The 21544-nt window shown below is 36.0% G+C and overlaps 3 protein-coding genes and 1 pseudogene across 4 annotated transcripts; 1 reads left to right on the forward strand and 3 right to left on the reverse strand.

The window, feature by feature from the left end:
* Window positions 1-884: 884 nt before the first annotated feature.
* Window positions 885-4722, forward strand: LOC110609544 (D-xylose-proton symporter-like 3, chloroplastic). Of its 2 annotated transcripts, XM_021749181.2 has the most exons (14): window positions 888-1284; window positions 1376-1464; window positions 1887-1965; window positions 2100-2159; window positions 2262-2328; window positions 2417-2541; window positions 2639-2740; window positions 2822-3199; window positions 3305-3352; window positions 3455-3517; window positions 3639-3719; window positions 3855-3953; window positions 4154-4291; window positions 4405-4722. In XM_021749181.2, the coding sequence occupies exons 1-14, from the start codon at window positions 1060-1062 to the stop codon at window positions 4537-4539; spliced, it is 1689 nt and encodes a 562-aa protein (XP_021604873.1). In that variant the 5' UTR covers window positions 888-1059; the 3' UTR covers window positions 4540-4722. The 2 variants fall into 2 exon arrangements, with proteins under 2 accessions (XP_043810097.1, XP_021604873.1); XM_043954162.1 differs by lacking the exons at window positions 3855-3953; window positions 4154-4291; window positions 4405-4722 and adding an exon at window positions 3779-3833 and having other exon boundaries at window positions 885-1284; window positions 3639-3748.
* Window positions 4723-5263: 541 nt separating this feature from the next.
* LOC110609543 (L-type lectin-domain containing receptor kinase SIT2) lies at window positions 5264-7553 on the reverse strand. The gene has a single exon (XM_021749180.2). It carries the CDS (start codon window positions 7464-7466, stop codon window positions 5448-5450), a length of 2019 nt encoding a protein of 672 aa, XP_021604872.1. The 5' UTR covers window positions 7467-7553; the 3' UTR covers window positions 5264-5447.
* A 919-nt stretch (window positions 7554-8472) lies between these two features.
* LOC110608799 lies at window positions 8473-10668 on the reverse strand (annotated as a pseudogene).
* An 8314-nt stretch (window positions 10669-18982) lies between these two features.
* LOC110608709 (L-type lectin-domain containing receptor kinase SIT2) lies at window positions 18983-21431 on the reverse strand. The gene has a single exon (XM_021747987.2). It carries the CDS (start codon window positions 21178-21180, stop codon window positions 19162-19164), a length of 2019 nt encoding a protein of 672 aa, XP_021603679.1. The 5' UTR covers window positions 21181-21431; the 3' UTR covers window positions 18983-19161.
* Between the last annotated feature and the right edge of the window lie 113 nt (window positions 21432-21544).

Below are 21544 nucleotides of genomic sequence, written 5' to 3' on the forward strand. Positions count from 1 at the left end.
TTAATAATTATTTTTAAAATACAGAGAATAAAAATTTAAATTTATGATTTTAAATAAATTATATATTCTTTTAGTAATCTAACTAAATTAAGCTAAATAATTAAATTTAACTTAATTCATATATTATTAATTTTTTAAAATTTATTTTAAATATTAGTATAATTAAAAAAAAGTGGTTGATTAATATTATACTTAATGTTAAAAAAATAATTTATGAAAAGTATTTTAAAAAAATTATTTTATTATTTTTAATATTTTAAAATGACTTACGTTAAATATTATTTTAAATTATTTTTTAATATTTATAATTATTATATTTAATAAAATTATTTTTTAACTATAATTTTAAAAATAATATTAAATAATAAATATATTGAATAAATTTAAAAAAATCTATTGATAATAATTTTAATCAAAATAAAATTTAAATAAATTGTTATTATGAAATTATTAATAAATAAATAATAATAATATAAATATTAATTTTTAAATATATTTAATAATTAAAAAATAACTTAGTAATTTTATAAATTTCTAAATATACAAATACCAGTAAGTACAACAAAGAATAAAAATATAAGAAAGGTTATAACAAAATAATTACATAATCTTTTAGAGATTAATTTTAAATTTTGTTTATACAACATAAATGTAGCTTGATATAATAATTTTATTAATTTTTAATTATATAAATAATAATTAAATATATTTAAAATAATTTTAAAAAAATAAAATTTAATTAGTAAGAAGGTGCAGCGTAATGGTAGGGAAGTATTTAATTTACTAAATTAAAAGATTGAGAAAATCTTCTCCGTTCAAAATCCATGATCTTTGCTAATCATTTCTATAAAAGACTTTACTTTTAATCCATCTCCTGCCCAACAAGGTGTAAAAGGTAAAGAGGGTGCCATTAGAGGACCATATAAGTTATGGTTCGTAGTTTCCATATCAAAAGCATCCAATTCCAAGTTGAAAAGTTAAGGTGTAGAAAGCCTACAAATATCTCTCACAACAAGATAATGAAGAGCGGGAACGCTACAACTACCAACCGTTTGATCCATGATCAGTCTCGCCATGGCTTCCACCTCCTTCACTTCTCCTTCACTCAGACGCTCACAATTTCATCCTATTTTTCGCCAAAAACCAAAATGCATACCTCACTCTGTCTTTGTCTGCTCCTTCAATTTCCCAAGTCCAAAACACAAAACTTTTTCTCATTTCAATCCTAAGTTCCCCATGTCGTCCAAAGAAACGTTTCTTTCTGGTCGCAAGCTCGGATTCGATGTAGCTATAAGCAAAACGAACTTTCCTTTATGATTTACAGGGTGATAGAAATTTTTATTTTTATTTTTTGATTTTTTTTCTTTGTGGGTAGGTTGAGTTTTCTGCTGGACAGGAAGCAGAGTCGTTTGTACCTGACGCGACCCAGCAGGAGGCTTTTGCTTGGTCTTCTGTGATCTTGCCGTGAGTTATTCTTGTCGAATCTTTCCTTCAGTTTTTTTTTTTTTCTTTTTCCTCAGTGTTTGAATTGTTAATGGGTATTTTTTTTTCGTTCGTTGTTGAATTAGTTTTTTCTTGAATAAATTGTAATGGGCGAGTGTTTGACTCTATGTCGTGGGTTTGCATTTTCTTTGAGGCGAATTGGCATAAATTCATAAGAGAATCAAATATATAAATTGACCTCCAATTGGGAATTTTATTAAAAGTGGGAAGATTCTAGGAAGAACTTCTTTTAACATCCTGGCAGTGAAAGAGTAGAGGGTAAAGTTGTTTTTGTGCCGTAATCTATACCCAAATTTTTGTTTATGTTTGTGAAATTTATATTGAAGGCTTTTTGCATGTTTGTGCTATAATTGTGTCTAATTAATTTGGTTTATGGATTTTAGGTTTCTTTTCCCAGCTTTGGGAGGATTGCTATTTGGGTATGACATTGGTGCCACTTCTGGTGCTACCATATCATTACAGGTGTTTTCCATGTTCTAATGCTGCTTATAATTTGCCACACGTCACTTCAGAACATAATTGTAGCTTACCATCGTTGCAGTACCTTTTTTTTTTTTGTTAAATCTAATTTGTCTTTTTATCTGCCAATTTATCAGTCGGCTGAGCTCAGTGGGACAACATGGTTCAACCTTTCAGCTATTCAGCTTGGACTTGTGGTATGCCTCCTCTGTAGTGGTGGCAGTGGCAACTGTTTTAACTTATGTCTCTTTCTGCTTAATGCATGAGCAATTTGTTATATCAGACTGCTGTTAGTGTAGGTCAGTGGTTCTCTTTATGGAGCGCTCCTTGGTTCCCTTCTTGTCTACCCAATTGCAGATTTTCTAGGTACATCAGTGTGCTTTTAGGTTTAATCTTAAAGTTCTGATGATATTACTGAATGTTCTCACCCATTTGTTTGAGTTCATGCATAAAGGAAGGAGGCGAGAACTTATTACAGCAGCTGTGCTGTATATATTTGGTGGTCTGACCACTGCTTATGCACCAGGCCTTGGTGTTCTTTTAGTAGGACGCCTTCTCTATGGTCTTGGCATTGGCTTGGTTAGCCTCATTAAACTTAATCTCATTGTGTTTGGCAGAGCTTATTGAGAGTGTGATGCATATTAACTATTTTATTGATATCTTTTTCATGTGGCAGGCCATGCATGGTGCACCTCTCTATATTGCAGAAACCTGTCCATCACAGATTCGTGGAACTCTAATATCTCTGAAGGAACTGTTCATAGTTTTGGGAATTTTGGTATGCTGAAATGATTTTATGTCGTCTTCTTAATTGCCTTTATTTTGATGAAATAGCTAAAGTAATGGACTTTTTGTGCAGTTGGGATATTTTGTGGGAAGCTTTCAAATTAATTCAGTTGGGGGGTGGCGTTACATGTATGGACTAAGTGTCCCAGTTGCTGTAATTATGGGACTAGGCATGTGGAGTCTCCCACCCTCTCCACGTTGGTTACTTCTCAGGGCAGTTCAAGGTAAAGCATCTTTACAAGACTTCAAAGAGAAGGCCATTTTTGCCTTGAGCAAGCTAAGGGGCCGACCTCTTGGTGACAGAGAATCTGAGAAGCAAATAGAAGATACCCTTGTCTCGCTGAAGTTCCTCAGTTCAGAGGAGGAATCCGAGGGCAGTATCTTAGAAGTGTTTCAAGGACCAAATTTGAAAGCCTTCATTATTGGTGGAGGTTTGGTGCTTTTCCAACAGGTGCTTCTTACTCTCAGTTTGTGAGCTGCTTAAAATGGAGAGAGCAATATAGAGTATGTTGGGAATATCATGTTTGTGAGCTGATTTTTGTTCTGATTGTGATAGATAACTGGGCAACCAAGTGTTTTATACTATGCCGGCCCAATTCTTCAGGTACCTGATACTTGAATCCAAACCTTTCTTTTTATGAGATGGATAGTATTCCGTTATCTGAGTTTAGCCTATTCTTTAATATATTTTACTGTGTTACTCAAGGGTGCTGGATTCTCTGCTGCTGCTGATGCCACCCGAGTTTCTGTGATTATTGGTTTGTTCAAGGTACCTATCCTTTTGGGGAAGTTTTTGAATTGTGAATAAAGACAACTTCTTCTCTCTCCTTGCCAAATTTGATCCTATTGCTAATGTAAATTATGATTGGTTGGCCATGAATCTTCTGCAGTTGGTGATGACATGGATAGCTGTTGCAAAAGTTGATGATCTTGGAAGAAGACCTTTGCTGATTGGAGGTGTTGGTGGGATTGTATGTAGTTGTTCTTCTGTATATTTTATTCTCTCTCTCTCTCTCTCTCTCTCTCTCTCTCTCTCTCTCTTATTATTAGTATTATTATTTCTAGTATGAAGGTAAATTCTGCTTTTTTCTGTGCATGCCTTTCAGGCTCTCTCCTTATTTCTGCTTTCTGCTTATTACAAATTTCTTGGAGGGTTCCCAATTGTTGCTGTATCAGCTCTGCTTCTCTATGTTGGTTGCTACCAGGCAAGTATATTGTCTGCTAAACATCTCCTCTGTTCTTTCATCTGTTTTGGGTCTAAGACTTATGGTAGTGAATAAAACCATGGTCCGCTGTCCCTTCTGATCTTTTGTGAAAATTCTCTTGTAATACATTGATTTTCCCTTTCTGTTGAATCATGGTGAAAGTTGATTCTGAAAATTCTGTTCTTTTCATGTCATTTTAGATATCGTTTGGGCCTATCAGTTGGCTAATGGTGTCAGAAATTTTCCCACTTCGCACTAGAGGAAAGGGAATAAGTCTTGCAGTTCTTACTAACTTTGGTTCCAATGCTATTGTAACCTTTGCATTCTCACCATTAAAGGTATTATTTTGATCCCTATTATTCCTTTCTAAATGTTTCCCTCCTCTTAGTTTATAGACTTTTCTCTGCATTGATAATGGAGTGATCCAAATTTATATCTGTTCATTCTGCAGGAACTGCTTGGAGCTGAAAATCTTTTCTTTCTTTTTGGGGCTATTGCATTGGTGTCCCTCTTATTCACCATAGTCTTTGTCCCAGAAACTAAAGGTTTGAGTTTGGAGGAAATTGAATCTAAAATCTTGAAATAAAGGCTCTCAACTGTTGGAAACTTCTGTTAGTATGCTTCTGGCAAACGTGTTTGTGAATATCACGTGGAAAGTATGCATCTTAGAAGCTGTTTAATAAAATAAGAATATTAAATTGGATGTTGTATGGATGTTAATGGATCTTCTAAGTGACCATAAACCTAACGTTTTGTTTATTTTGTTCTACTATTGATTGCATTTGTGAAAACTCAGTGCAGAGAAACATAACCATGGATTGCAGACAAGAATATGAGCCCATTCCGGATTGCCGCTGCAGAAAATATTTATATTTATAACTCAATTAAAAAAAAAAAAAGAATAGATGGTGTGGCCACCGTAAGCTCAATTTCACATGATGCTGAACTTTACGATCAGATCAACGTAAATCTACATTTTAGAATCATATATTACTTAGTCATTTTGCAAGCTGCGTAATGTTGCTGTTGGATTGCTTCCTCTTAACGATAAATTGTAAAATTTTTGCCATATAATGCTGATCTGCCGCTTCAAAAACCAGTCTCTGGGGACGTGTGTTTTTTTGGTTTTTGGAAAATTTTCCTCTTGGGAGGAAATCTTTCCTGCGGTTGGATGACGAACGGGAAACTTCATGTGGGCCTCTTTTGTTCTACTGAAGCTACTGAACATCAACTCATACGCTTATCAATTAACCACAGTTTAGTAAAACCCATATTTGGTTCGTTACTATGAGGAGGATTATCAGCCAGTTAGCTGTTTAAATCCATAAAGAAATTATCAAGACTCAGATTATAGAACAGCATGCCATTTAAATGTATACAACATGATACTCTGGTTTCTGCTTCACCCTCAGTACATCTAATAAGCAGCACTAATTTTAAGTTTGCACCTATAGGTAAAGCGCGACTGGCTCAGGTAATGTTTACATTTCAGATTCAGCGACCGTAGCTAAGGATGGAGGTGGTAATAGACAACACAGAATAATGATTAGATGCAGGGAAGGACGAATAGAAATCTCCAGCGGCTTCTTGGCTAACTGTGACCAAGCCTATACCAGGACCATCCAATAGTATATCTGGTAAGGGAGCATTTTTATCCAGATATTGCATGACTTGTCTCATGATAGGCCTTGCTGCTGGTGTAGCGTGAGTACAAAGCAAGCCTAGCTTCAAAATCATTTCCATTTCTTCTGCCATATACCTACCTTCCAGTCTAGGATCACTCGTCTCCAGAATGGCCCCTCTTTTCCAGCATTCGAGAACCCAGTCTAACAAAAGCGCCTCCTGAGGTGGTCTTTCTGGCTCTATAGGCCTTCTTCCACAAGCCACTTCAAGCATTAAGATCCCAAAGGCAAAAACATCACTGCTGGTAGTGACCCTTCCTGTTCTTGAAACCTCTGGTGCAAGGTATCCCACAGTTCCAACCACACAGGTTGTTTGAGGAATTGATCCGTGATCATAGAACTTAGCTAGCCCAAAATCTCCTAACCGTCCATTAAGTTCAGCATCTAGCATAACGTTACTAGCTTTAACATCTCTGTGCAGAACGACTTGTTCCCACTCTTCATGGAGGTAAAGCATGGCAGATGCAACTCCTCTCAGGATTTGATATCGGCGAATCCAATTCAAATTTGGTGTGTCGTTTTGAAATAGGAATTTGTCAAGGCTTCCATTAGGCATATAATCATATACCAAGAGCAGCTCTCCCTTTCGACGGCAATAGCCTAGGAGCTGCACCAGGTTCCTATGCCTTAGCCTCCCCATGCTGACAATCTCAGAAACAAATTCCTTAATTCCTTGTTGAGAATCATGTGAGACTTTCTTAACTGCTACTTGTGTATTGGAAGAAGGCAATACACCTTTGTATACCCTTCCAAAACCTCCAAATCCCAGCAGCTCTTTGTCCTTGAATCCTCTTGTTGCTTTGTAGAGATCCTTGTAAGAGAATCTTTGAGGACCATATTCCTGTTCCCAATCTTCGTGCAATTCTTCAAATCTCTTCCTCCTATAAACAACTCCAGATGCTATTATCAGCACAATACTTGCTGTTACTGATGGGACCATAATTCTTAAATCAAGTTTCTTACTTGATTTTCTTTTAGGTGGAAGTGAAGGAAGCTTAGATACATCAAGACTTTGAGCTGGTCCACTTCTGTTGAAGCTCCATCCAAGAATATAATGGTAGCTTGCCAGTGTTCCAGTAGATGAAGAAAAGCCAACATACATAGAATCCATGAAGACTGGAGAAAGATCAATAGCTGTTGACAATAGAGGCCTTTGCGGTTTCTTGCTTGTTACAGGAGCTACCGTTACGTTGAGAAGCTTCTCCATATCATCGTAATCTATCCAAACCTGCATTGGATTTCCACTTCTGAGCTCTAAGCTCTTATTTTCCCTTTCCTTATCAGGAAAATAGGCCACTGGTGCTGATACATTGGAAATCAAGCCATTTACATCAATTCCAACATGGTTGTCATTGATGTCATTAAAGTCGGTAGTCAATATAGTATCAAGCTCAACAGCAAAGACATGGTTTGAGGGCAAGCCGTTGTTTGTTAAATTAAAAAGTCCTAGGTACTCTATTGCCCGCGCCCCTGTGAACTCAGCAGATGGAGAAATTGTGAAGGCAAAGCCATGGCCACCCAAATCAGGCATCTGAGGAACAATAGCAAAAACAAAAGTGGTAGAAAATGAGAAAGACTGAGAATTGGTGGATGCATTTTTACTGAATTTGATAGGGAGTGGAAAGAAAGCGCGGCCAATTTGTTGGAATGAAATGTTTGTCAACTCTAATAGACCATTGGGAAGGATTTTGGCAATCCCATTAAGATGCAGGTTGGCTTCATTGAAGCCATGGTAGATGAACTGATTTACCTCTGGATCTGCTGAGGCCAAATGCTTCAAGAAAACAGAACTGCATAGCAGAATATACAGCAATTTGACCGTTAACAACATGAAGGGACCGGAGTTTTGATTCTGATCAAATAATCAAAAAGATTGTGCTCTGAGTTTTTTCTTCTCAGATCTTTAGAGATGAAATATCAACCTTGCTCTTCCCATTTTCATGCTTGACCATATACTTTTCAAAGCTGATGGCAAGTCAATGGAATATGTAAATTGACAATTAATATTTACGAATATTTGTGTAAATCTTGCAGTTAAATAATGAAGCTGACATTTATTCATGCTTGACCCTGATTGGAGTCATAAACTATTGAAGCATTTAATATGACCACTTGAACACCCTATTGTATTTGTTAGGTAGGAGAAAAAATATGCCATTTTGGAAAACTAACGATTTTATATAAATGAGTGAAAATGTAATTTTTTTGGATGTGAGTTTGATTCCTTTTTCTCTTGCTTTCATTTTTGTCCAGTTGCAAGAAATGCATGCTTCTGCAGTCAAATTGCTTTCAATTTAACATAGCTAGTACATGATTCTATCAGTTATCCAATTAAAAGCAAATGGATAAAATAACACTTGTTTAAGAGAAATAATAAAAAAAATATGGAGACATTCGGTAATCCATGACTTGACTAAATTTGTATAGACAAATCATTGATAACATATAATAATAGCAAGTGGGACACTGCCTTGAATGAACCTGCTACAGAAACTCACAATGTTATTCTGCTGTTCAGTAATTTGGTACAGCTATTTTGACAAGCAATTACATTAAAACACGGTCATCAAGAAATGTTCCCCCTGATGTGTGTTTCTTGCAGACATCATCAACAAAGCAATTTGATGTCATTAATGTCATCAGACTGGGCAGCAAAAGGTTGATTGAAACAAACCATTAACATCCATCTCACTGATTTGAACATTTCCAAAGGTTAAACTGCAAAAACATAATGATTAAAAATGTGGGCAACAAAGTGAAATGTTATAGAAAGCAAAATTCAACTTAACAATGAACTAAAAGCTTTTGCAACATTCAGTTGTCTCTGTTGTAGCGAAACTTCATTTAAGCTTTTACTGTGTGATAATAGTGTTGCATCTTTTCTCAGTTCTTATGCTGGAGGATAATCAATAGTCCTAGAAGAGAAAATTTTGCTTAAACAACTCAGCACAAAAATATTATTAATCTGCAAAATAAACATATGAACACTGAGCCATTAGGCCATGAGAGATTCAGCGACCATTGAGGATTGAGTCAGTATCTGAGAAGGAAAAGGAATAAATACTCTCTGCAGAAAGAAAAGGCCGATCACTAGGTGCTTCATGGCTAACTGAAAATACACCAACACCCGCACCGTGCAATGGTATCTCTGGCAAGGTGGCATTTCCATCTAAATATTGCACCACTTGCCTCATTGTGGGCCTAGCCATGGGTAGACGGTGTGCACAAAGTAGACCTAGTTTCAAAACCAATTCCATTTCTTCTACAACAAAGCTACCTTCCAATCTAGGATCAACAGTCATAAGCATGTCCCCTCTTTTCCAGCATTCAAGAACCCAATCCAACAAAACAGCTTCCTCCTGTGGTCTTTTATACTCCACAGGTCTCCTTCCACAAACCACTTCAAGCAGGAAGATCCCAAAAGCAAAAACATCACTGTTTGTAGTAGGTTTTCCAGTTGTAGTAAGTTCAGGTGCAAGATATCCCACAGTTCCAACCACAGACGTTGTTTGAGGTGTTGATCCATGATCATAAAACATGGAAAGTCCAAAGTCTCCTAGTTGCCCGTTGAGATCAGCATCTAACAAAACATTGCTAGCTTTCACATCTCTATGAAGAACAACTTGTTCCCACTCTTCATGCAGGTAGAATAGAGCAGATGCTACTCCTTTGATGATTTGAAATCGCCGAACCCAATCAAGGTTGGGTTTTTCATTGCTAAAAAGGAACTTATCAAAGCTTCCATTGGGCATATGATCATAGACCAAGAAAAGCTCCCCCTTTCGCCGGCAATAGCCTAGGAGGTGAACCAGGTTCCTGTGCCTTAGCCTTCCCATGCTAGCAATTTCTGCCACAAATTCCTTCATTCCTTGTTTTGAATTATGTGAAATTTTCTTTACTGCAACTTCCACATTGGATGAAGGTAACGTTCCTCGGTAAACACTTCCAAAACCTCCAGACCCAAGAAGCTGTTTGTCTTTGAAACCTTTGGTTGCTTTGTAAAGATCCTTGTAAGAAAATCTTTGAGGACCATATTGCTGTTCCCAATCTTCACGTATTTCTTCATATTTCTTCCTCATTACATAAATAGTTACAGAAATAGTTACGAGGAAGACAATTACTGTTAGTAATGGTGGAAAATTTTTTAGTTCTAGCTTACTCTTTGATTTTCTTTTAAGAGGAAGTGAAGGAAGCTTTGAGAGGTCAAGGCTTTGTGCTTGCCCATTATTGTTGAAGCTCCACCCAAGAATATAGTGGTAACTTGCAACTGAACCTGTAGATGCAGAGACCCAACATACATGGACTCCAAGAGAACTGCAGAGGTATCAACAGCTGTCGACAATAGTGGCTTTTCTGGCTTCACTGTTCCAAGAGGAGCTAGTGTTACATTGAGCAACTTCTCTATTTCATCATAATCTATCCAAACCTGCACTGGTTTCCCACTAGCAAGGTCCAAGCTCTTATTTTTCCCATCATTTTCAGAAAAATACATCGCCGGAGCTGATTCAATGGACGTCAAGTTATTGATATCTACTCCAACATGGTTGTCGTTAATATCTCCAAATTCAGGGTTCCTTACAGTATCGAACTCGACAGCAAGCAAGTGGTTTGAAGATAAGCCTAAGGTGGTGGAGTTAAAGAGTCCAAGATATTGCGTTGCTATGGCCCCTTTGAACTCTACAGATGGTGATATAGTAAAGGCTATGCCATGGCCATCTCGAGCAGGCAACTCAGGAACCATGGCAAACACAAAAGAAGTAGAAAATGAGAAAGATCGATGGCCGAGAATTGTTAGACAAAGATGAATTGAAATGAAAAGGGAATGGGAAGAAAGCATGGCCAATTTGCTGGTGGGAAGTGTTTGTAAGTTGTAAAAGACCATTGGGATTGATTTTTGCAATCCCATTGAGACTCAGATTGGCTCCCTTGAAGCCATTGTAAATGAAGTTATTTGCTTCCTGAGCTAGGGACAAGGGTATCGAGCAAACGAAAAAAGCAAGCAAAAGTTTAAGTGACTTGAGAAACAATGCCATGGAGGAAGGGTGTAAAAAATGGAGAAACACAGGTATTTCTTGCTCATCCATTTCTCTAACACTTTTATGCTAATGAATTCTTTTGTTTTGCCTATTAATTCAATTTCTTAGCTGAAATATTAAAATGTTCCAACCTGATACAATGTTTTAGACTTTAATATAATATTTAAAAAATCATAGTAATAGGAAATTTGCAACATCAGAACCAAATTACAGTCAGAGTTGTGCATGTTGGCCCAAAAGAATAAAAATCTAGAAGAAGAATTCATTTCCATAGATGACTGCTGTGCAAAATCCATGAAATAATAAAAGATACAAAATTGGGTGGTTCAGCCAAAGTCCGCTGCACAAAATAAATAAATAAAATTATGAAATTATCATTACTAAAAACAAAGTAAGGATCAAATTGAGCATGATAATTATAGTTTGATTTTGGTTTCATTGGGATCCACTACTTCCCATACAGGCAGGCAGGCAGGCAAGCAGGTGAAGTCCTACATTTGAATGAGAATTTGGTGTGCTTTGACTTCCCCCCCTTACAAATACAATAATGAAAAAAATGTAAAATCTATTAATTTTAGAAATAATTTAATTATGAAATAATATGCATTAAAAATATATTAAAAAAATAATATAAAGTTTATTACTTTAAATATATTAACTGAAGTTATTTCCATTAGCACAAGAAATATCAGTACCTCTACCATAGTTGTTGAACGAATTTTATATATGTTTTTGAAAATTCTTGAAATATATTATTTGAAAAGAAGCTATTAAGAATGCAAATGGATGATCATCAATAATTAATTACTTATTACACTGTATCAAGAAAGGACAATTTTTTTATCACTCACATGCCTCATTGTTGATGGTTAACAAGAATGCATGATAGTGATAATATATAAATAAAAGAATTCGGGGTAGATAAAGCCCAATATTTGAGATATAAATATTAGATCATGGTCTGCATTTTCTATTAAAGTTTGGAATGAACGGACTGATTTCGTCGAAATTTGTACTATAGTAAGTATTAAATATGTGTGCGATGATTGTAGATACAACGGACAGTTTAAATATGAATTAGTTAATTCTGTATTTATTAGCTAACTGCACTATTAAATGAATCGTTTGACAAATCTGCTGAAATACTCTTCAATCATATTTAATAAGATGTGTTACAAGGAATATTGGTGTGATCAGAGATATATATACCTTTGAGATAGCTCGAATTGAGAGAATTTTCTTAACTTACAAAATTCACTATCTTAATTACTCCTTAAGAAATCTTAATCTCTTCAAATATCTCTCCAAATTTAATACTTAATTCATTAACTCTTTTTTATTTTCTGTATTTGCTATGCTTTGAACCAATTCTAAATCATCGATTTCTCATTGAATTAAATCAGTATCTAGATATCTAGGTGTTTTTATTCTGGAACTCCCTCCAAACTCGGTTCATTAGATAAGATGAAGACAAATTTCTCTAATTAGAAAAAAAAAATATAATTAATAAATAATAAGAATATAGTATCTAAGTTTAGAAAGGAATATTAAAAATTTTAAAAATCTTAAATTTGGGAAATAATATTTTAAATATTTGCACAACCGCTTGTTCATCATCTCTGAAATGATCTAAAATTTAAATAAACTTATTTTTATTTAAAAGCTCGGTAAAGTTATTTTTCTAATAATAATTTGTCACTGTTCATTTTCTTTATTATAAGAATATAGCAAGTGGCAATGCTATAAATAAAGATATATCTATATTTTTTAAAATAATAATAACAAATAATGTATCAAAATTATGTAAATAAAAATAAATAAATATGCATGCCATTCATTTTTTAAATATATTTTATAAGAAACAAAAAAGTTTATTAAACTTATATGTACATACTCATTTATTTTGTTTATAATTTTTTTAAGCAACAGTTGTAAAACATTTTTAATATTTAGCTAAATACACTACTTAGTAATTAAGGTTATCTTATTAATTTTAGTTTTTTTTTATTTATTATTTGGAATCAATAAATAGAAATATGAAAAAATAATTAAAAAAATAATATGATATGTTTCATAATTTTGTATAATTATAATTTTTTTTAAAATTCAAGACTTGTGTGGATAAATGACTAAGTCATTAATAACTATAAACTCATTTTTATGGTTTTTTACATGCCATTGTTATGTTCATTGATTATTTTTTATTCTAATTATTTGATGCTATATAACGCACAAAATAATCGATGAGCGGTTACCATCAAATAAAATCATGTTGTAAGAATTTAATAAGTAATTAATGTGGTCCCATTCAAGAGAAGAAAGATCCGGACATCTCAATTACCTAATTACACATCAAGACTCATCTTAAACTCACCTTCTCCAAAATAAGACGAGTTTTGGTATAAAGTTACCGTTAAACAGAGATAATGCAGCGTATTTCTATTACAACTGTAATTACAGGATCATGAACTTATTAGCCGGCGATATCGCAGTCGATCATATCATCGTTAGATTATCAATAAATACTATATTACACCTGTAACCCTTGCATTCTCACCATTAAAGGTATTATTTTGATCCTATTATTCCTTTCTAAATGTTTCCCTCCTCTTAGTTTATAGACGTTTCTCTGCATTGATAATGGAGTAATCCAAATTTATATATGTTCATTCAGCAGGAACTGCTTGGAGCTGAAAATCTTTTTCTTTTTTTTGGGGCTATTGCATTGGTGTCCCTCTTATTCACCATAGTCTTTGTCCCAGAAACTAAAGGTTTGAGTTTGGAGGAAATTGAATCTTGATAAGGCATAGAGTTGTGATAAGGTTTAGAGTTATGATAAGGTTAGAGTTGTGATAAGGTTTAGAGTTATAATAAGGTTTAGAGTTGGTTGAGATAATATTTGTTATCATACAATCTGTATCCAACTCAACCACTGGCTAACTGTTGATAGACCTGGTATATAATATATATAAATGTATTCTATACAGAAATACAATAATACAAAAAAAGAATTCTCAATACCATAAACCTTCTATATGGTATCAGAGCCATAAAAGCTTTACAGCAAATTCTTCTCTTTTCTTTTACGTTTTTCTCATCTTGTTCTTCCGTCTGTTCGTACCAGCAATGACTAACACTGAGAAATCTCTTGTTTCAACCACTATCGGATCCACATTATCTATTCCCAATCCTCAGATTCCAAATGTCACTCAATTTCTCACCATTAAACTCACTTCGGCTAATTATTTGCTATGGCATGCACAAATCATGTCTCTTCTTCATGGATACAGATTGGTTTCTCATGTCGATGGTACTGTTATTGTACCAGATCAGTTTTTATCCACTGGCGAACCAAATCCAAAAATTTATGGATTGGTTCTGTCACGATCAGATCGTTCGTAGCTGGATCAATTGTTCCGTTTCTGAATCTATTCTTCATCAGATCACTCATTACACCACTGCCAAGGATGCCTGGGACAAGCTCACTGTACTATTCCGCTGGTGCTAAAACACGGATTCAGCAGCTGCGTAAACAACTCAAGCATCTGCAGCGAGGTAATGATTCGATTGACAATTACATGCGCAAAGCGAAATCGTATTATGATCAGCTTTGTGCGTTAGAAGGATCTGTTACAGAGGAAAATCTTGTGTGCGATGTTTTGGAAGGATTGAGTTCGGATTGTCGTCCTTTTACGCGTGTTATAGAAGCACAAAATACTCAGATTACTTTTGATGAGTTGTATGCATTACTACTCAGTGAAGAATCCTAATTGAAGTTTGATTCTTTCACTCTTAATTCTGTCGTTCCTGCTACTACTCACTATGCAAATTCTGGGTGAGGCAGTAGAGGGCATAGCCGTGGTTACCGTGGACGTGGTGGATAGTCATCATATCAAGGACGCGATTCTGGACAGTCTAGTTATGCTTCTGGTCGTGGCACTTCTACTTTAACATGTTTTAATTGCAATGGAATAGGACATGTTTCAAGACAATGTCCCTCACCTCGCACCAATCCTCAAGCCAATGTAGCCAAAACTCAAACTGAACCTCTTCAGGCTTGGACTATGGACTCCGGTGCAAATTATCATCTAGCAGCTAATCAGGAAACTATAGCTCATCATATTTCAGTCAATGACGCCACCACTCTCACAATTGCCGATGGTAAAATACTTCCTGTCTTATCTCGTGGTTCTTCAATTACTTCTATTAATGGTCATAATTTTCATTTGAATGATATTCTTTATTCATCGGCTATTACTAACAATTTAATGTCAGTTTCTGCTTTTACCTCACAAAATAACACTTCAATTGAATTTTTCCTTGACAAATATTTTGTGAAGGATATCCCCACGAAACAGGTATTATACTAAGGCCCGAGTGACAATGGCCTTTATCTCTTTCCTTTGCAGCAAGTTCGGTCATTCTCTCCAAAAGCTTTCCCAGCAACAATTTCATTATGGCATGAGCGGCTAGGACATGCAAATTTTCAAGTTGTTCATGATATTCTTAGATCTAATAATATTTCTTTTATTTCTAGTAATAAATTTCATCATTGTCATGCGTGCAATGTGAGTAAATCATATAAATTACAGTTTGTTGGTTCTCTTTATCGTGCTAAACAGCCTCTTGAACTCATTTGTTCTGATGTTTGGAGTCCTGCCCCTGTTGTTTCTGTTGTTGATTTTCGTTATTATGTGTTTTTCTATGATTATTTTAGTAAGTATTGCTGGTTATATTTTCTTAAACAAAAATCTGATGTCTTCTCTGTCTTTGTTCAATTTCGGTGTTTAGTGGAAAAATATTTTGGATTGCCTATCAAAAACTTTCAATCGGATTGGGGGGAAGAATTTCGGTCTTTGTCCAATTACTTGAAACAACATGGGATTTCACAAAGGGTTTCTTGTCCTCACACTTCTGAACAAAATGGATGTGCAGAACGAAAGCATAGGCATATTGTTGAGTTAGGCCAATCTCTATTACATCATACTTCAGTTCCTTCCAATTACTGGACCTATGCCTTCAATACTGCTACCTATACAATAAATAGATTGCCCTCTTCATCCAATAACAAACGCACTCCCTATGAAATTTTATTTCATGAGAAACCTACTTATGATGAATTGCGTGTGTTTGGTTCATTCTGTTATCCTTGGTTGAAACCTTATTCATCTCACAAACTTGCTCCTAAATCTTCTCGTTGTATTTTTCTTGGCTATAGTAAACTTCATAAAGGGTCTTGTCTTGAAATTTCTTCTGGTCGTCTTTTTATCTCACGCCATGTCTTGTTTTTTGAGCAAGAGTTTCCTTTTAAGAAGTTGGATGATAATGGCACTACCTCAGTGACTGAAGTGAGTCCTACATCCATTCCATTACCACCCATTCCACCTTTGTCAAATACACAACCTGGTATCCTAGGAGCAGCTCCAAAACGCAACTTACAAACCTCTCCTAGACATCAAAATGATGCTGCTTCCATTACTCTACCCCTTACCCAAAACGACGGCACAACTGACACAAGTCAGGCCCACATACCAAGCCCATCACCTGAGTGCACCATATCACTAAATACCAACCAAATCGAGCTGATCAATTTTCGTTATGTTCCTTTGCAAGTTAAGACACATTCCATGGTGACTAGACAGCAAAGGGCAAGCTCAAACTGCAAACTCCATGGTCTCCAAAGTTAAATAATGTGACTGCTTCTGTCTCAGTACCTAGTTGCTATACTCAAGCTGTCAAAGATCCAAATTGGCATGATGCCATGATTCAAGAGCTTAATGCTTTAATTCAAGCCAGAACTTGGGAATTCGTCCCTCGGGACAAGTCACAGAATATAGTTGGTTGTAAATGGGTATTCAGAGTTAAACAGAAATCTGATGGCAGTATTGATAGATATAAGGCTCGCCTTGTTGCTAAAGGATATCATCAACATCCGGGCATTGATTACTTTGAAACCTTTTCACCGGTTGTCAAACCAACTACTATTCGAATAATTTTATCCTTAGCCGTCTCAAATGGTTGGTTAGTGAAGCAATTAGATGTTTCTAATGCTTTTCTGCATGAAGATTTGGATGATGAAGTTTACATGGAGCAGCCTCCAGGTTTCACTGATACATCTAAACCAGATCATGTTTATCGTCTACGCCATTCACTATACGGTCTTCGTCAAGCTCCACGTCAGTGGTATAAACGTCAGTTCTCAGCCTTAATCAATCAAGGGTTTCAAGTCTCTCCTACAGATTCCTCTCTATTCTGCTATGTCAAGAACAGTATCAAGTTGTTTATCCTTATGTATGTGGATGATATTATCATGACCGATACATGCAATCATACTTTGAATCATATTATTTCCTCTCTTAAATCTGAGTTCATGTTGAAAGATTTGGGCACATTGGAGTATTTCCTTGGTATGGAGGCAACTTGGACTGCTAATGGACTTTTGTTAACTCAATAAAAGTATATACTTGACTTGCTTTACAAAGCACAGATGGGAGACTGCAAGGGAATCTCCACACCAGCAACTCCAAAAGATAAGATGTCTGCTATACAAAGCCGCCCAATGAGTGATCCCACGTTATATCGGAGTATAGTAGGTGGATTGCAATACTTGAGTTTAACCCGACCGGAGGTCTGTTATTCAGTTAACAAGGTTTCTCAGTTTCTTCATGCACCTAGTGAGGATAATTGGTGTTCGGTTAAGCATATATTGAGGTATCTCAAGCACACTGTTGGTCATGGTCTTTACATCTCCAAATCGGCAAACACAGATTTGAATATATATACTGATGCTGATTGGGCGAGTGACATTGATGATCGCAAGTCTACCACAGGTTATGCTATTTTCATGGGCACAAATCTCATATCTTGGAATTCCAAGAAACAACAAACAGTTGCTTGTTCATCAACAGAGACTGAATATCGAGCTATTGGTCTTGCTGTCACTGAATTAACTTGGATTCAGTCAATGTTGCGTGACATTACTTTCCATTCCACCAAAACTCCCAACTTGTGGTGTGATAATATTGGCGCAACATATCTTTCTATCAATCCTGTTTTCCATGCTCGGACGAAGCACTTGGAAGTCGATTTTCATTTCGTTCGTGATAAAGTGCAAAAAAATGAAGTCAAAATACAGTTTATTTGCTCTAAATATCAATTAGCTGACATTCTGACTAAACCATTATCTAAAATGCGGCATCAAACTCTAATGCAACATTTAACAATTCGTCCTGTCCCTACAACGCACGAATTGAGGGGGCGTGATAAGGCTTAGAGTTGTGATAAGATTTAGAGTCATGATAAGGTTTAGAGACATGATAAGGTTTAGAGTCAAGATAAGGTTAGAGTTGTGATAAGGTTTAGAGTTATAATAAGGTTTAGAGTTGGTTGAGATAATATTTGTTATCATACAATCTATATCCAACTCAACCACTAGCTAACTGTTGATAGACCTAATATATAATATATAAATGTATTCTATACAAAAATACAATAACACAAAAAAAAGAATTTCCAATACCATAAACCTTCTATAAATCTAAAATCTTGAAATAAAGGCTCTCAACTGTTGGAAACTTCTGTTAGTATGCTTTTGGCAAACGTGTTTGTGAATATCAGTGGAAAGTATGCATCTTAGAAGCTGTTTAATAAAATAAGAATATTAGATTGGATGTTGTATGGATGTTAATGGATCTTCTAAGTGACCAAGTCATTGCTAATTGATGAGTATATCTTGGTAAACCTAACGTTTTGTTTATTTTGTTCTACTATTGATTGCATTTGTGAAAACTCAGTGCAGAGAAACATAACCATGGATTGCAGACAAGAATATGAGCCCATTCCGGATTGCCGCTGCAGAAAATATTTGTATTTATAACTCAATTAAAAAAAAAAAAGAATAGCTGGTGTGGCCACCGTAAGCTCAATTTCACATGATGCTGAACTTTACGATCAGATCAACGTAAATCTACATTTTAGAATCATATATTACATAGTCATTTTGCAAGCTGCTTAATGTTGCTGTTGGATTGCTTCCTCTTAACGATAAATTGTAAAATTTTTGCCATATAATGCTGATCTGCCGCTTCAAAAACCAGTCTCTGGGGACGTGTGTTTTTTTTGTTTTTGGAAAATTTTCCTCTTGGGAGGAAATCTTTCCTGTGGTTGGATGACGAACGGGAAACTTCATGTGGGCCTCTTTTGTTCTACTGAAGCTACTGAACATCAACTCATACGCTTATCAATTAACCACAGGTTAGTAAAACCCATATTTGGTTAGTTACTATGAGGAGGATTATCAGCCAGTTAGCTGTTTAAATCCATAAAGAAATTATCAAGACTAAGATTATAGAACAGCATGCCATTTAAATGTATACAACATGATACTCTGGTTTCTGCTTCACCCTCATTACATCTAATAAGCAGCACTAATTTTAAGTTTGCACCTATAGATAAAGCGCGACTGGCTCAGGGAATGTTTACATTTCAGATTCAGCGACCGTAGCTAAGGATGGAGGTGGTAATAGACAACACAGAATAATCATTAGATGCAGGGGAGGACGAATAGAAATCTCCAGCGGCTTCTTGGCTAACTGTGACCAAGCCTATGCCAGGACCATCCAATAGTATATCTGGTAAGGGAGCATTTTTATCCAGATATTGCATGACTTGTCTCATGATAGGCCTTGCTGCTGGTGTAACGTGAGTACAAAGCAAGCCTAGCTTCAAAATCATTTCCATTTCTTCTGCCATATACCTACCTTCCAGTCTAGGATCACTCGTCTCCAGAATGGCCCCTCTTTTCCAGCATTCAAGAACCCAGTCTAACAAAAGCGCCTCCTGAGGTGGTCTTTCTGGCTCTATAGGCCTTCTTCCACAAGCCACTTCAAGCATTAAGATTCCAAAGGCAAAAACATCACTGCTGGTAGTGACCCTTCCTGTTCTTGAAACCTCTGGTGCAAGGTATCCCACAGTTCCAACCACACGGGTTGTTTGAGGAATTGATCCATGATCATAGAACTTAGCTAGCCCAAAATCTCCTAACCGTCCATTAAGTTCAGCATCTAGCATAACGTTACTAGCTTTAACATCTCTGTGCAGAACGACTTGTTCCCACTCTTCATGGAGGTAAAGCATGGCAGATGCAACTCCTCTCAGGATTTGATATCGGCGAATCCAATTCAAATCTGGTGTGTCGTTTTGAAATAGGAATTTGTCAAGGCTTCCATTAGGCATATAATCATATACCAAGAGCAGCTCTCCCTTTCGACGGCAATAGCCTAGGAGCTGCACCAGGTTCCTATGCCTTAGCCTCCCCATGCTGACAATCTCAGAAACAAATTCCTTAATTCCTTGTTGGGAATCATGTGAGACTTTCTTAACCGCAACTTGTGTATTGGAAGAAGGCAATACACCTTTGTAAACCCTTCCAAAACCTCCTAATCCCAGCAGCTCTTTATCTTTGAATCCTCTTGTTGCTTTGTAGAGATCCTTGTAAGAGAATCTTTGAGGACCATATTCCTGTTCCCAATCTTCGTGCAATTCTTCAAATCTCTTCCTCCTATAAACAGCTCCAGATGCTATTATCAGCACAATACTTGCTGTTACTGATGGGACCATAATTCTTAAATCAAGTTTCTTACTTGATTCTCTTTTAGGTGGAAGTGAAGGAAGCTTAGATAAATCAAGACTTTGAGCTGGTCCACTTCTGTTGAAGCTCCATCCAAGAATATAATGGTAGCTTGCCACTGCTCCAGTAGAGGAAGAAAAGCCAACATACATAGAATCCATGAAGACTGGAGAAAGATCAATAGCTGTTGACAATAGAGGCCTTTGCGGTTTCTTGCTTGTTAGAGGAGCTACTGTTACGTTGAGAAGCTGCTCCATATCATCGTAATCTATCCAAACCTGCATTGGATTTCCACTTCTGAGCTCTAAGCTCATATTTTCCCTTTCCTTATCAGGAAAGTAGGCCACTGGTGCTGATACATTGGAAATCAAGCCATTTACATCAATTCCAACATGGTTGCTGTTGATGTCATTAAATTCAGGAGTCCATATAGTATCAAGCTCAACAGCAAAGACATGGTTTGAGGACAAGCCGTTGTTTGTTGAATTAAAAAGTCCTAGGTACCCTACTGCCCACGCCCCTGTGAACTCAGCAGATGGAGAAATTGTGAAGGCAAAGCCATGGCCACCGAGATCAGGCACCTGAGGAACAATAGCAAAAACAAAACTGGTAGAAAATGAGAAAGACTGAGAATTGGTGGATGCATTTTTACTGAATTTGATAGGGAGTGGAAAGAAAGCGTGGCCAATTTGTTCGAATGAAATGTTTGTCAACTGTAATAGACCATTGGGGAGGATTTTGGCAATCCCATTAAGATGCAGGTTGGCTTCATTGAAGCCATGGTAGATGAACTGATTTACCTCTTGATCAGCTAAGGCCAAATACTTCAAGAAAACAGAACTGCATAGCAGAATATACAGCAATTTGACCGTTAACAACATGAAGGGACAGGAGTTTTGATTCTGATCAAATAATAAAAAAGATTCTACTCTGAGTTTTTTCTTCTCAGATCTTTAGAGATGAAATATCAACCTTTCTCTTCCCATTTTCATGCTTGACCATATACTTTTCAAAGCCGATGGCAAGTCAATGGAATATGTAAATTGACAATTAATATTTATGAATATTTGTATAAATCTTGCAGTTAAAGTAAATGGACTGATGAATAATTCATTTGTATAAGGAAGTTGACATTTATTCATGCTTAACCCTGATTGGAGTCATAAACTATTGAAGGATTTAATATGACCACTTGAACACCCTATTGTATTTGTTAGGTAGGAGTAAAAATATGCCATTTTGGAA

This window comes from Manihot esculenta, chromosome 2 (genome assembly GCF_001659605.2).
Source record: "Manihot esculenta cultivar AM560-2 chromosome 2, M.esculenta_v8, whole genome shotgun sequence".
NCBI lineage: Eukaryota > Viridiplantae > Streptophyta > Magnoliopsida > Malpighiales > Euphorbiaceae > Manihot > Manihot esculenta.

Excerpts from the sequence above, each read along its gene's own strand:
- LOC110609544 (XM_021749181.2), top strand. The coding sequence starts at position 1,060 with ATGATCAGTCTCGCCATGGCTTCCACCTCCTTCACTTCTCCTTCACTC. Across the intron at positions 3,353-3,454 it reads ATGCCGGCCCAATTCTTCAG|GGTGCTGGATTCTCTGCTGC; the intron begins GTACCTGATACT and ends GTGTTACTCAAG. Across the intron at positions 3,720-3,854 it reads TTGGAGGTGTTGGTGGGATT|GCTCTCTCCTTATTTCTGCT; the intron begins GTATGTAGTTGT and ends CATGCCTTTCAG.
- LOC110609543 (XM_021749180.2), bottom strand. The coding sequence starts at position 7,466 with ATGTTGTTAACGGTCAAATTGCTGTATATTCTGCTATGCAGTTCTGTT.
- LOC110608709 (XM_021747987.2), bottom strand. The coding sequence starts at position 21,180 with ATGTTGTTAACGGTCAAATTGCTGTATATTCTGCTATGCAGTTCTGTT.